The 13,399-nt window shown below is 37.1% G+C and overlaps 3 protein-coding genes across 4 annotated transcripts; 1 reads left to right on the top strand and 2 right to left on the bottom strand.

Moving 5' to 3' along the window:
* Positions 1 to 1,680: 1,680 nt before the first annotated feature.
* On the bottom strand, positions 1,681 to 2,560 carry hist2h2l (histone 2, H2, like). The gene has a single exon (XM_082158305.1). The coding sequence runs from the start codon at positions 2,491 to 2,493 to the stop codon at positions 2,113 to 2,115; it is 381 nt and encodes a 126-aa protein (XP_082014431.1). The 5' UTR covers positions 2,494 to 2,560; the 3' UTR covers positions 1,681 to 2,112.
* A 169-nt stretch (positions 2,561 to 2,729) lies between these two features.
* On the top strand, positions 2,730 to 3,650 carry h2ax1 (H2A.X variant histone family member 1). The gene has a single exon (XM_082158304.1). The coding sequence runs from the start codon at positions 2,817 to 2,819 to the stop codon at positions 3,201 to 3,203; it is 387 nt and encodes a 128-aa protein (XP_082014430.1). The 5' UTR covers positions 2,730 to 2,816; the 3' UTR covers positions 3,204 to 3,650.
* Positions 3,651 to 4,822: 1,172 nt separating this feature from the next.
* Positions 4,823 to 11,563, bottom strand: zpr1 (ZPR1 zinc finger). 2 transcript variants are annotated; one of them, XM_082158269.1, is made up of 13 exons: positions 11,293 to 11,561; positions 11,016 to 11,177; positions 9,576 to 9,666; positions 8,754 to 8,824; positions 8,467 to 8,553; positions 8,235 to 8,357; positions 8,015 to 8,138; positions 6,432 to 6,502; positions 6,246 to 6,335; positions 6,057 to 6,167; positions 5,879 to 5,968; positions 5,601 to 5,666; positions 4,823 to 5,405 (listed from the first exon to the last, which is right to left on the bottom strand). In XM_082158269.1, exons 1-13 carry the CDS (start codon positions 11,407 to 11,409, stop codon positions 5,286 to 5,288), a joined length of 1,323 nt encoding a protein of 440 aa, XP_082014395.1. In that variant the 5' UTR covers positions 11,410 to 11,561; the 3' UTR covers positions 4,823 to 5,285. The 2 variants fall into 2 exon arrangements, with proteins under 2 accessions (XP_082014395.1, XP_082014394.1); XM_082158268.1 differs by having other exon boundaries at positions 8,015 to 8,357; positions 11,293 to 11,563.
* Positions 11,564 to 13,399: the final 1,836 nt, after the last annotated feature.

The raw sequence follows: 13,399 nt of genomic DNA on the forward strand, positions 1-13,399 counted from the left end.
CATGATCAAATTTTCTCCCTCCATTATATGCCCCAGTAACACAAGCTGGATGAAATCACAGTGGACAAATCGTACAACACGGTGTACAAATATCCTGATTCTACTGTTAACGTGAGATTACCTCATTAAGGCATTTACACAGATGAGTTAAAGCTGCTCTGAAGAGGCTCTGTGCTCCACCAACTTGTTTGTAAAGATGCAATGCTGCATAATACAAAAATATGCCGGTGTTGTGCCGAATTTTAACTCCCAGCTAAATTATTACCACAGGGTAACCATAATTATATAAAACAAATTTTCAACCAATTGATTTAATTGATTACATTTTAAGTAGGTTATTTCATTAAGTCATTAATTACTCACAGTCATGTTGTTCCAAACCCATAAAACCTTAGTTCATCTTCGGAACACAAATTAAGATATTTTTGATGAAATCTGAGAGCTTTCTGACTGCACTCAAGTTTGTTTAAGCTGTGCATGGGTTGTTGTTTTATTTATTTTTTTGCAAGCTGCAAGATTTTATGTTTTGCCTTCAAATAGGCCTGTGCCTGTTGGGGGTTGAATGTGTTTGTTGTTAAGTGAAAAGAACTAGAACAGTCAGAAATTCTGACTGTGCATTTAACTCTTTTCAATCTACATAACAACACACTATTAGTTTGTTTAATTTGTCTGATGATGTTCCGTTATCAATGTTTCATCCATCCATAACCAAGAGAATTACTAACTTAAAGGTATAGTGGAGGATCTTTCCGAATTTTAGATAAGACCCACCCTCTCCACTTTTTGAATAAGTTTGATTGATTCACCAGAATGATTGACAATTAGGAGGATCAATAGTATAGGTGATCCACCCGGAAGTAAAAAATCCGCCACTATACCTTTAAGAAGATTTTACTATTCTACATGAGTCAAGGTGATTTTGGCCTTTTATCATAGACTTTTCAGTGTCCCACATTAGGAAACTGCAGATTGTCTCAGACGACTTGCACTAATATGTCTGTCTACCATTTATTTTATTAATGTTATCTGCATTTTCTCTTTTGATTTGATTAGGACACATCCTGGGGGGTTTAAAATGGTATTGGGTGTGGATTTAGATGGCTACAAATCGCAAAATGCCCCATAGGGCAATTCACATTAATATCTTACATTAAATCGGCAGGGCAGACCACAAATGCTCAGTATTGTCCTTTTTCATACTTCATTTTCATTTATGTAATCATTGTAATTTCATAATTCTATACTCAAACATTCATATGCCTATATGAATTACCTGACTTCTTGAAAGAAATTTGAGTAAAAAGTGTTTTGGTTCCTCGGTTATATAACAGTCGATTATTTAAATTAAATAAATCTTGAAACGTGTGATGAGTAAATCTACAATTAAGTAATACATCTATAATAAAGTAATAAATAATGACAGTGCTTGTTTTCTTCATGTACCCTCCAACACTCCAGCAGCTGTTGCCATGGTTACGACTTCTGTTCGCAAGACCAGCGTAAACTTTCGCAGATTCTGCAATGTTGTTTAAAAATGCTGTATTTACATTTATAACATTAGAATAAATAATACTGCGCAAACGCACTTTTTGTACTGCTTTACGCGTGCTAATGCTTTCATGTCCTCCATAGTAATAAGCTAACTTGCATATTACTTGGCAGGAACACTCGCAAATCTGGTTGTTGTTACCATTAACCAATATATTTATTTGTGGTAAATGGCAGGGTAATTATGAAGAAACATTCAGGCAAAAGACATATTTTCCAGTATGAATACAGTACAGCAAAATTTTATACAAGAAATCAATAAAAACCAAAGCCAGTGTTTCCCTCCGGTAACTTGAGTTTACACATGAGTTAACAAATGACAACCATAGGCCATAACAGTACAAGTGTTCACGTGCAAATACGATCAAACATGAACAACCTCAGGTGAATGTTGGTGTTATACAGATGGAAAGCACTGTGTGTGTGTGTGTGTGTTCTTCCAGAGCTGCGTTTCGCTCCAGATGTACCAGAGGTCCCTCATGCGGACATCAAACAATAACAGTGGATGCATTTTCGTCTTCCATCCTTAAGGATAAGAGTCCAGTCCATCTTGTTGGTTCACTTTCACTTGGAGCTGGTGTATTTGGTCACGGCCTTCGTGCCCTCGGACACGGCGTGTTTGGCCAGCTCTCCCGGCAGGAGCAGGCGCACGGCCGTCTGGATCTCCCGGGATGTGATAGTGGAGCGCTTGTTGTAATGCGCCAGGCGAGAGGCTTCTCCGGCGATGCGCTCGAAGATGTCGTTTACAAACGAGTTCATTATGCCCATAGCTTTTGAGGAGATGCCGGTGTCCGGGTGGACTTGTTTCAGTACTTTATACACGTAAATGGCATAACTCTCTTTCCTGGTCTTACGCCTTTTCTTATCCCCCTTCTTCTGGGTCTTGGTGACAGCTTTTTTAGACCCCTTTTTGGGAGCGGGCGCTGACTTCGCAGGTTCAGGCATTGTATCGGTTTTTCACAAAAGCTCAACTGTCAGAATCGTTATGGTATACGAACGAACTGCGCACATTACTGTCCCTTATTTATAGAGTCGGCATGTAAATAAGAGTGAGCATAGTCTCGGTTTTGATAGGACGACTTCCTAACGTCATGGACCAAGTTTTGAGTGGCGATTGGCTGTTTGCTGTAGAGTGAATCCATCCAATCAGAGCACACATCCGGGTATATATACCAATCCCTGCTTACATCATAAGCGAAAGCGCATTTGACTACCAACACTAAACAGGACGATACAAGCCAAACAGGCGGTTCTTTTGTTGTCAAAACATGTCTGGAAGAGGTAAAACCGGTGGGAAGGCCCGCGCAAAGGCCAAGTCTCGTTCATCCAGAGCTGGACTTCAGTTTCCAGTCGGACGTGTACACAGATTATTACGCAAGGGAAATTACGCTGAGCGCGTAGGCGCAGGAGCCCCCGTGTATTTGGCCGCTGTCCTGGAATACCTAACGGCTGAGATCCTCGAGCTGGCCGGAAACGCTGCCCGAGACAACAAGAAAACGAGAATCATCCCCCGTCACTTGCAACTGGCTGTCCGCAACGACGAAGAGCTCAACAAGCTTTTAGGCGGCGTTACCATCGCGCAGGGCGGAGTGCTTCCAAACATCCAGGCAGTGCTGCTGCCCAAGAAAACCGAGAAGCCTGCCAAGAGCAAGTAACAGGCCTTTACGATCACGGACAATGACACAAACGCAGCTCCGCTGATTTGAGTCCAAGATATGTTCTGTTCCCTTCTTCGCGTTATATTGTGTTTTGTTTTAATGAAGACGACAGCTGCATCTTGTAAACTTTGATTTATTATTATTTTTTTCTAACGTTGATGATTGCTCTTTTGGACAGACGCACTCCCTCACACAAGAAGAGATCTACACCACCACAGGCTATTAATGGCCATGGGACATTTAACCTGCCATCACGGTGGACTAAAGAACCTCCATTTGCGGGGTTAACAAACATCAGTAACGTTAGTTTATTGTATATGGACCAATGTTGGTTACATTTTATTTGTCACCGCTTTAAATTACATGCAAGTCATGTTCTTTATCTGCTGTTCAGTGGTTATGCTGTTTCAATAAATGTAAAGTGCCAGTGGAAGGCACAACGAAGCCGTGATTCATTGTTTTTCTCGAAGCCGCATTGTGCTGCGCATAGTCTAATATAGGAGCTTTAATTAGAACTGTATCAAATAACGTTATGCTACAGCATAAAGAGCACTTGATTTTTTTTTTACATCAAGAAATTGATAGCACATCCTTAAATAGAGAACTCATTAAAATTATGTAAATATGAGTTGAAGAAAAAAAAAACATTGGCATAATGTCTCCTCATGGGCATCCCCATGTTGACATCACATGACATGTCACACTGCGAGTTATTGACAATAATAATTTACTTGGTCACCAGCTGCTTACTGTGCTTTACAGATGAAACTTAAAAACAAGTATCTAAGCAACAAATATTTACTCAGTTAAATTTTACAATTATTAAAACTAACTTATTGTGCTGAAATAAAGAAAATAATCTGATTACCACAAATAAAATCCCATATCCATTATATAATTATTCATACCATTAGATATATGCTAATTTACACATTTTTGGCAGTTTCTGGGAATGGTGTTAAAAGTTTCACAAATAATACATACCCCTGGTTTCACAGACAAGACTTAAAGCCTAGTCCCAGACTAAAATGCATGTTTGATTGTTTTAACTGAAAGCAATTTGCACTGACATATCTTAAAATATGCCACTGACATTGTTTTGTCTCAAGATGCACACCTGTAATATTTTTGTTTTTAAGCCACATTTATAAAAGCTACTTAAATGCCCTAATTGAACTAAGGCTTAATCCTGGCTAATCTAAACCCTGTCTGTGAAACCGGGCCATAATGTTTCTTAACTTGTGAACACTGCTGTTTCCTGTTAAAAGGACAGTGATGTAATGGCTTTTTTGGGGGCTATACTTCAAAGGCTCATTAAATGGTGCTATTTACCAGTAGTAACAACTTGAAGGATTAATAATTGACTAATAAGAGAAGTGCAAATATCAATAAAAACAATCAAACTAATTATCAGTTTATCGCGACAAACACAAGTATATAAAAACAATACACGTACTAAAGAGCTCCTCTTCAGCAGTGTAACTGCATGTTCCAATAATCATAAAATCTATTAGCTAAAGCATTGTGCTGGGTTTGATGTCATTCTGAAGCCATTGTTAATAAGATTTCTTACTGAACTTTGCAAAGTTAAGCGAAAATAGATCAACACCATATCATTACATATTTGAAACTCTTTTATTGTACAAACATAACCCTTGTTATGTTTCAGCCCTACTTAATGGAAAAGAAAATGCATCCACAGAATTCACATCTGTAGTGTGCTTAAGACTACTTTAAGTGTCTAGTTGTATTTACTTCAAAAACTTTGTAACAATTTTGTTGTGACATTGTTAATTAACACAAGTGCTTCATAGCCAAGATCACCATAACTTAAAAATTATTCAAATCATTTCCAACAAGGAAATTAAGAACCTTGCATTTATTCAAGCCAAAAAAAAAAGAAAAAAAGTTCCCTCTCAAATCATAATGATGCTTTTAAAGACAACATGCTTTTCAGAAGTGCCAATTACATGAAATATTACAATAAATGTAAAAGTGAATTAAATAATGTTATATAATGATTTCGACAGAATTTGGAATAGAACAACATTTAATCTCCATTTTTCTCTGACTTTAAGCCTATTTCTCTGCGTACCCTTCGGTTTTCATGTCATTGAGCCCCAAGTCTTCGTTCTGCTCAAAGGTTCTGGTGTACTTTTCAATCTTCATTTCTGGATCTGGATCCGGGGCATAAACATTCTGCAAAAAGGAGTCGGGTGATTAGCATTCACATAAAAAGACCAAGATATATACATCCAAATGTTTAAAAATCACAGTTGAAGACATTAAATCTGAAGCTTAACCATAAGATATCTTAATAAGATCCTTTAAATAAAACAATGTTTTATTTTGTATTATAAAAAAATAAATAAAAAAAAGTTTAACTGGCCTCACCTGAATATAACTATTGCCTGTCGGATCATCCAGGATAATATGCACATCCATTTCCCCCGCCATTATCTAATAAATATTTAGTAAACACATTAATTCCTTGACAATTCTTGACAATTTCAAACATAAAATAAATAAATGAATAAGTCTATATTTATTTATAAAAATAAAATATATATATATATAAATAAGTTCCTTTTAAGACGTCCCATTTTGAGAATATTGTCATTGCATTTAAAAGTGAAGAACATTAACAGAAATGCTAGAAATATAATTCAAACCTTGTCAATCTTTTGCCCAAAAAGCTCCAGTTTCCCTGCTCTATCCGCTGTAAAGCTGTCTCCACACATGAAGGGATTTTTTGAAACAATCTAAAATAAGCATAAAAGCATAAAATTAGCATAAAAGAGGCTGTTTGTTGAGAACAACAAAAGCTGTTAGCTGGGCTTTGATACCTACCAGATCTTTGATGTCCTTGAGGAGTCCTTCCAGCGTAGTGAACTTCCCTCCGACAGCCGCCATCCCCAACTCAAACTCCAGCTCGGGAATCAACACGCTACACGTCTCTGACTGTTACACACATACATTACACATGAATGATGAAAAGGTAAAGTATGCTCACATAGTGTCACATGGAGCCAAACCCACCTTCAGCAGGTCTCTGGACATATCTGAAGGGTCGGTTAAGTGGAGAGTTATTCTGGTTCCCAGTTCTTCTGTGGCTCCTCCTGATTTCACCTATTTAATGATGTCAACAATAAATTCCAGTCCATAATACAAGAACAGCAACAACAAAAAAATACACAAACATATAGCATGGTTTATTATTCTCACCTCATTGGTGCGATGTCCACAGCTGTCGCAATTAGTGGCCATTATTATGACCTCTTTAAAGTGTGGAATTTCTGCAATTGGGTTAAAGGGACCAATAAACTGCTTTCTTTAAATTATGACCCACAAGTGTTAGACCCATTTCTCCATGCAGTGCCATTTTCACAAAAGAATATTACACTAAAATGCAAGCGAAACTTAGCGCTGCTAATTTTAGCCACAACTTGAAATGAAAATCTTCAAGGGCTCCCATGGTACTAGGGGTGGGCAATATACCGGTAGAGATTTTTGACTTCCGACTATCAAGGTTACGCTCACATGACGTTGCTGTGCTGCGCGGTCACAAAGCTTATCATTTAAATGTGTGTTTTTAAGCATTGTGGTTTAAGTGATTTTAAACCGTTGAAGCACAGTAAGCAGAGAAAGACAACAATTCTCTATGAGCTCGCTATCAGAAAGACTGTTTCTGAGCATTGTCTGAGAGACACATGGTAATGAATGGTAAATACACATGCTTATGTGTCAAAATGACCATCTCTGCAAGTAAACAGTCATTTATGTCTTAAGTGAACGTAAACAGTTGAGAAAGAAAAACGCATGAGTATATTGGGCTGCGCTTACATTGCAAGTCCTAATGCACACAAACCTAATCTTTTGACCATATTCGTTTTTTGCACTGCCTGTTTACATTCACTTCAGACATGCCTGGTATCCAATATCTGCGTTTACATTAATCCCTGCCCAATATGATTCTGTCGGTGATCGCTTTACTATGCAACATGGTTGGCCCTTGGGTTTTGAATCGGCATACAAAAATGATTTTATAATTCCTGTCGGGTGGCCATGATTATTTGCCAGCATGCACAAGTTAAAAGCTGTCATGGATGTTTGCAGTGAAAAATCTGATTGAACGGATACAGACCGGAAAATAATGGTAATTTTCGTTTATTATTTTATCTACAGCTAGATGTAGAATTCTGAAGTGAAATAAAGTTGCGTGGTAAGATTACATATATTTGAATGAATTTGAATTAATGATAGAGAGAGAAAATGTAACTTTTAGTAGTGAAGCGGTTTTATTTATACATTTCATAAGGTTGAAAACCACTTTCTATTCTAATTAATGTTTCTGTGTGCGCAATTTTGTTTCCACCTCAATAAAAAAAAGCTTTTTAGTGCGAGCGCATGCAGGGACGTCTGCTTCATAATACGACATTAATTAGTAATAAGACTCTAGTATTCGTTTTTGTGATATTGAAAATGGTGACGAATTATGAAATTACAATGGTATCAAATTTATATCAAACTTATTTAAAAGCAAAAATATCCATATCGTGATGATACATAATATCATTGTGAAATAAAATGGCTCATATTGAGAATCGTGAAATAAGATTTTGGTCAATATCGCCAACCCCTACTTGGTACCATCATTTGTTGAACAACCATTTTCTCTGCATTCAAATAAATTAGTAAAGCAGGATATTAAAAAAATCTACATGGAAACCTCTGTTATTTGGTTAGCAATTTAACACAAAGATTCATTTGAAAAGGCATGTTGTTTGCTAGCGTACTTTAAAGGATACGGACAAGCTTCATGTTTGTATTGGCTGGGGCGTTACATTCTGGGCAGTTAGTGTTGAACACTAATACCTCATTTCTCATAGCATCTATATCATCGACTGTCTTTTCGTCTTGTTTTTCCTCTTCCTGAAAAAGAGGTGGAAGTTGAAGAAACTGTAATCTTACAGTTCTGCACTCCTTGCTAAAGTCAACAGCAGAACAGATTCTGTAGCAGTTTCTCACCTCTATTCCCAGCGCAGCGTTGTGTTCAGCTGTCCTGTTGTAATGCGTGACAGAGAGAGCCGTGTCTTTCTGAGGCACAAACGGGTTCTCAATAAAACTATTCCCAGATGGATCATCAATAATCTGCAGACAGAAGACAAATGCGGCATTCATTAGTTCATGATAATAAAACTGTTTAATCCTTTGTCAGGCGCATGGAATCTTTCTGAAGTTTATCATCAGCAAAACTTACTAAAGTGAATTCCTCTTCAACTTCTTTAAGTTTTTTCAGCCTCTGGATGAATTCATCTATTTTTTCAGCAACAGCTGGATCTGTTCCCTGCAGTGTGGAGAGGAACAAAAATAACTTTTAATAAATATATACAAACATATAGGAACAGAAACAGAACACTTAATTATATATAGACAATTATTCTCAATATAAAACCGAATGCTTTGCATAAATAGTTCACACCTGATGAAACATACAGAATGAACAAGGCTATTTAAAAAAAAAAGGTGCACAGATAAAACACCCACCTTTCTAACAGGTTGGTCTTGCTCTAAACCCGTCACTGCTCTGTCCAGAAGGCCCTCAATTGTTGACAAGGCTAACCCATTAGAAAGAAGACAAAATGTTATTAAAGGGTTAGTTCACCCAAAAATGAAAATTGTTGTTCCAACCGCGTATTCCACTATTCATTTCCTTCTCTCTGGGCCTCGTAGTGTTTTTGCGCTGCGCGTCTGTGTTATACGTCATCACGCATCACACACATGACAAGCGTCGGCCAATAGTGAGCCTACGTGGTGACGTGTAACACAGATGCGCTGCGCAAAAACACTACGAGGCCCAGAGAGAAGGAAATTAATAGTGGAATAAAGTCGTTATTTTTGTTTGTTTTTGCGCACAAAAAGTATTCTCGTCGCTTGATATACTTAAGATTGAGCCACTGGAGTCACTTGGACTATATTAACGATCTCTTTAATAACTTTTCTAGGCCAGCAAGTTTGGGCCACCTAGCAGCCTATGGAGGAGTGACCCAGCACTCAGATTTCATAAAAAATATCTTAATTTGTGTTCCGAAGATGAACGAAGGTCTTACGCGGTTGGAACAACATGAGGGTGAGTAATTACTGACAGAATTTTAATTTTTGGGTGAACTAACCCTTTAATGATAAACTTACAAACAATATTTATTATAATTTGCAAAATATCATTATGCAGATGAAGTCTACTTCACCATAAAACAAAATTTAACTTGAGTTACAGGCTGTAATTGCATTATAATCCATCAGAACATCAACTTTTCAATAAGAGATTTGTACTTTAGTTAGAGGTCAAAATGAAAATACATAACTTACAGCCCTTCTGTGTGAAAGGAGGAATTTCAAAATCAAGTTGTGGAATTCTGGTGGACGCACTGTCCGACTTAACTACCTCTCGATTCATGTCCTGCACAAAAGGAAAAACTACTTCAAATGGGACTACATGAGATGTGTGGATAGTAAGTAAGATTTTGAAGCCCAAAAAAGCACATCCATCCATCATAAAAGTAATAAAGTCCTTCTGAAGCGAAGCGATGTGTTTTTGTAAGAAAAATATCAATATTTATAACTTTATAAACTATAATCACTGGCTTCTAGTCACGGCCGTACAGGAGTCGAGTTCTGGCTGAAAATCTCAATTACAATTCACTCCCATTTTAAAGCTTGGAAGAGTGTCAGGATATTTCTTAATATAACTGTGTTTGAAAGAAGAAAGGATGGCTTGAGGGTGAGTAAATTATAGGATTGTTTTAATTTTGGGGTGAACTAACCCTTTAAATGTTCAGCGCCACATCCTTAAAGGAGCTGTATGTAAGAAATGTATTTCAATTAATCATAAAATGGCCCTGATATGTCACTAGACATTAAGAAATCATGTTCATTTCAAATACATATATCACTGACAACAGTAGTCCGGCCTGGATATTGTCCTTTAAAAAGTGAAGTTGCAGCCCTCAACTGATGTTGATGTTGTCATCTTGTGTTTTGGCCTGAAGCGCCACCCTCCACCTATCTACCAATCACGAAGTCAGTAGTGTTTCGGCATCGGGGTTGCCAGCTCTGCTCTAGTTACCACAGCTACAGCCTACGTTCCTGCTGGATCCTGCAGCCTATCTGGCAACCTCGAGTCAGGGGGGAGGGGGAGGGAATACACAGCTCTACAGTAATTTGAAAGTAATTGCAGTACCAGTTTTGGCCACAATCTTACATACGGCTCCTTTAAGATTAACACACAGTTGTCTTCGTTAAAAATAGAGAGACCAAATTATATTACCAGTGCTTAACTTAAAAATGCCGCTCTCGCTCCCTCTTTGATCTAGAAATTGATTAATAAAATAAAGCCCATTCTGTTGCTTTCTTAGACGTGAACTGCATGAAATTGACCAAAAGAAAACAAATTTTATGGAAAATTGCGCCCATCATTATGTTGAAAAACAATCTAATAAGAATAATAAAGCTGTCAAAATAAGCAATATCACATGTGGGGTTTTTCCTTCATGCTTTATATAATGACCACTAGGAGAAGCTCTAGGCATATGTTTTCTTTGATTGGTTCATACGTTGTTGAAATTGACTAAACGAGTGACGCACTTTTGTTGCGTTTTATGAGGTATCAACACATTAATAATTTCTCTCTCTATTTTGGCAATGTAATTTTTATTACTTGACCCTCCCGACATCTAAAAAACAGTTTATGGTCAAAGACAGTTAGTCCATACCAACAGTTTATTATTTTATAAACAAGACAAGCCATACCTGTTTGGTCTTTACTTGTAAGGTGTACAGGACACCCTGCTCTTGTATGCGGCCAGCAGACTGGATTTCTGTGTTGGTCCAGTTACAGTGTGGACATGTAAAGGAACTGATGATGATTTCTTTGAAGAAAGGGATCTTAGTAAACAGAAGACGTGTGCTTCCCTGGACAGGTCATAAAAAATGGCATTAAATAAATGCATTCATTTGTTAAAAAAGTAAAATTTGATACACGTATTGCCTAATAGTAATAATAATAATAAAAAAGCTGTATATGTACATTTTTATAACAGTTCATGCACAAACTCTCAATCACTGTAGGTTGATGATCTTCATCATCTGCATTAATGTCCTTAAAAACGCCGCCGCGAACGCGCTCCTCCTCAATAACTGACATATTGCCAGGTACTGTGGGCTAAAAGTATTTAAACTCTGCGATTTACTGGTAGAAGTGGTTATAGTGAGTGATGTTCTCGTTCTGCTAGAAGTTTCCAGCAGCCTTCGCAGTTCGCACGTTTTTGGTAATATCCTCATGTGCGTTGAATCACCACCGGGTCAGACTCAGCTCAAGTTAACAAGACGTGTCAAAATAAAAGTCTTGACTTTATTATGATTAGGGTTAGGGTTAGTTAAACGAATATTTAGTGCATTCATGTATGTCATTGTTCATTTCATGTCTTGTATCATCTATTTATAATAAATGCAAACTCGTCATTAATCACACATGAACACAATACTGCAATAATGGTTATACGGTTGCTGGATAAAATACTTTCACAATAACATCCAGGATTTGTTGAACATTGTTTTTAAATGCCGGTTTCAACGTTGACCCCAAAACACTATAGGCCTACACAATTTTTCGTTTGAACTAGGGTTGTATGAATGTGCCTACACGTTTTATTCCATTATATTCAAACTGGAGCTCGTCTCACAAACAGAAGGAACCCCAACTAAAATGTTTAATTTCCAGACATCACATATAAATTGTATGATATGTATATATTATGTATATATTAGGACCGTACAATACGTTAACGTTATTTTGCTGTCATTGATAGTTGTTTCAAATCAGCAGCCACCAGATGGCGCTCCATCAGCTTGTGTCTCTTTGCCTCATGCTTTCAATTCTTCTAATGTTAAGAGTTGCCAACAAGATTCTATCAATGAACAAATTCTCAGTGGTCTGAAATATGCATGTAAACAACCACATAAGACATTTCTTAAAATAAGGCTTTAAGGATTTCACATGGTTCTGACCACATTATTCTTGTGAAGAAACTCGTATTGGCCTCCAGCATCTCATTCACTGCAGTGGACTTCATGTTGACCATTCATGTCATATAGTGTCCTAGCCAGAAAATCATCTGTTTTACTCATAGCAGACTGGAATTGCATGAACCGGTCCTTGGTGGCAGAACCTACAAAACTACTGGCTGGATACATATCATACAGCTTTCCTGTAGCTTAATGGTAAGAGCATTGCGTTGACAATGCAAGGTTGTGGGTTCGATCCCAGGGGATTGCACATACCTATGTATAAATGTATAGGATAATGCAATGTAAGACGCTTTGGATAAAAGCGTCTGCCAAATGCATAAATGTATTATAGGCTGCTTAATGAACATGCAGATATAAAGTAGGTATGTCCATTATGCAATTATGGCTGTAACAATATGTGAGCTATGTTATAAAGTATGACATGTGCTCTATTTAGGTTGTGTATTGAAATGGGGAAGTGTTTTTGTCTGCGTGGTGAAGTGGTCAGTGGTGTAAATTTAAGCATGTGATTTTTTTCCCTTGCGAATAAAGACCTTCCTGTTCCTGCACAGTTGTTTGGCGTTTTTTTGCGTAACAGTGATGACACTTGTAGTGACGCTGTCAGGGTGCTGTCATAGATTAAAAATAGATTTTATTCGACCATCCAACAACGTTAGATGCTTATGCTAATGGTGACCAATAAAATCGGAATAATTTATTCACATAAATATCCAGGTATAAATACAAGATTTTGTGAAGAAATAGTACAAAATCGACAGGATTACAAAGAAATACATCTAAAAAGATATATATATATATATATATATATATACAGTGGGTACGGAAAGTATTCAGACCCCCTTACATTTTTCACTCTTTGTTATATTGCAGCCATTTGCTAAAATCATTTAAGTTCTTTTTTTTTTCTTCTCATTATTGTACACACAGCACCCCATATTGACAAAAAAACACAGAATTGTGGACATTTTTGCACATTTATTAAAAAAGAAAAACTGAAATATCACATGGTCCTAAGTATTCAGACCCTTTGCTGTGACACTCATATATTTAACTCAGGTGCTGTCCATTTCTTCGGATCATCCTTGAGATGGTTCTACACCTTCATT

This window comes from Leuciscus leuciscus, assembly GCF_965113295.1.
Source record: "Leuciscus leuciscus genome assembly, chromosome: 24".
NCBI lineage: Eukaryota > Metazoa > Chordata > Actinopteri > Cypriniformes > Leuciscidae > Leuciscus > Leuciscus leuciscus.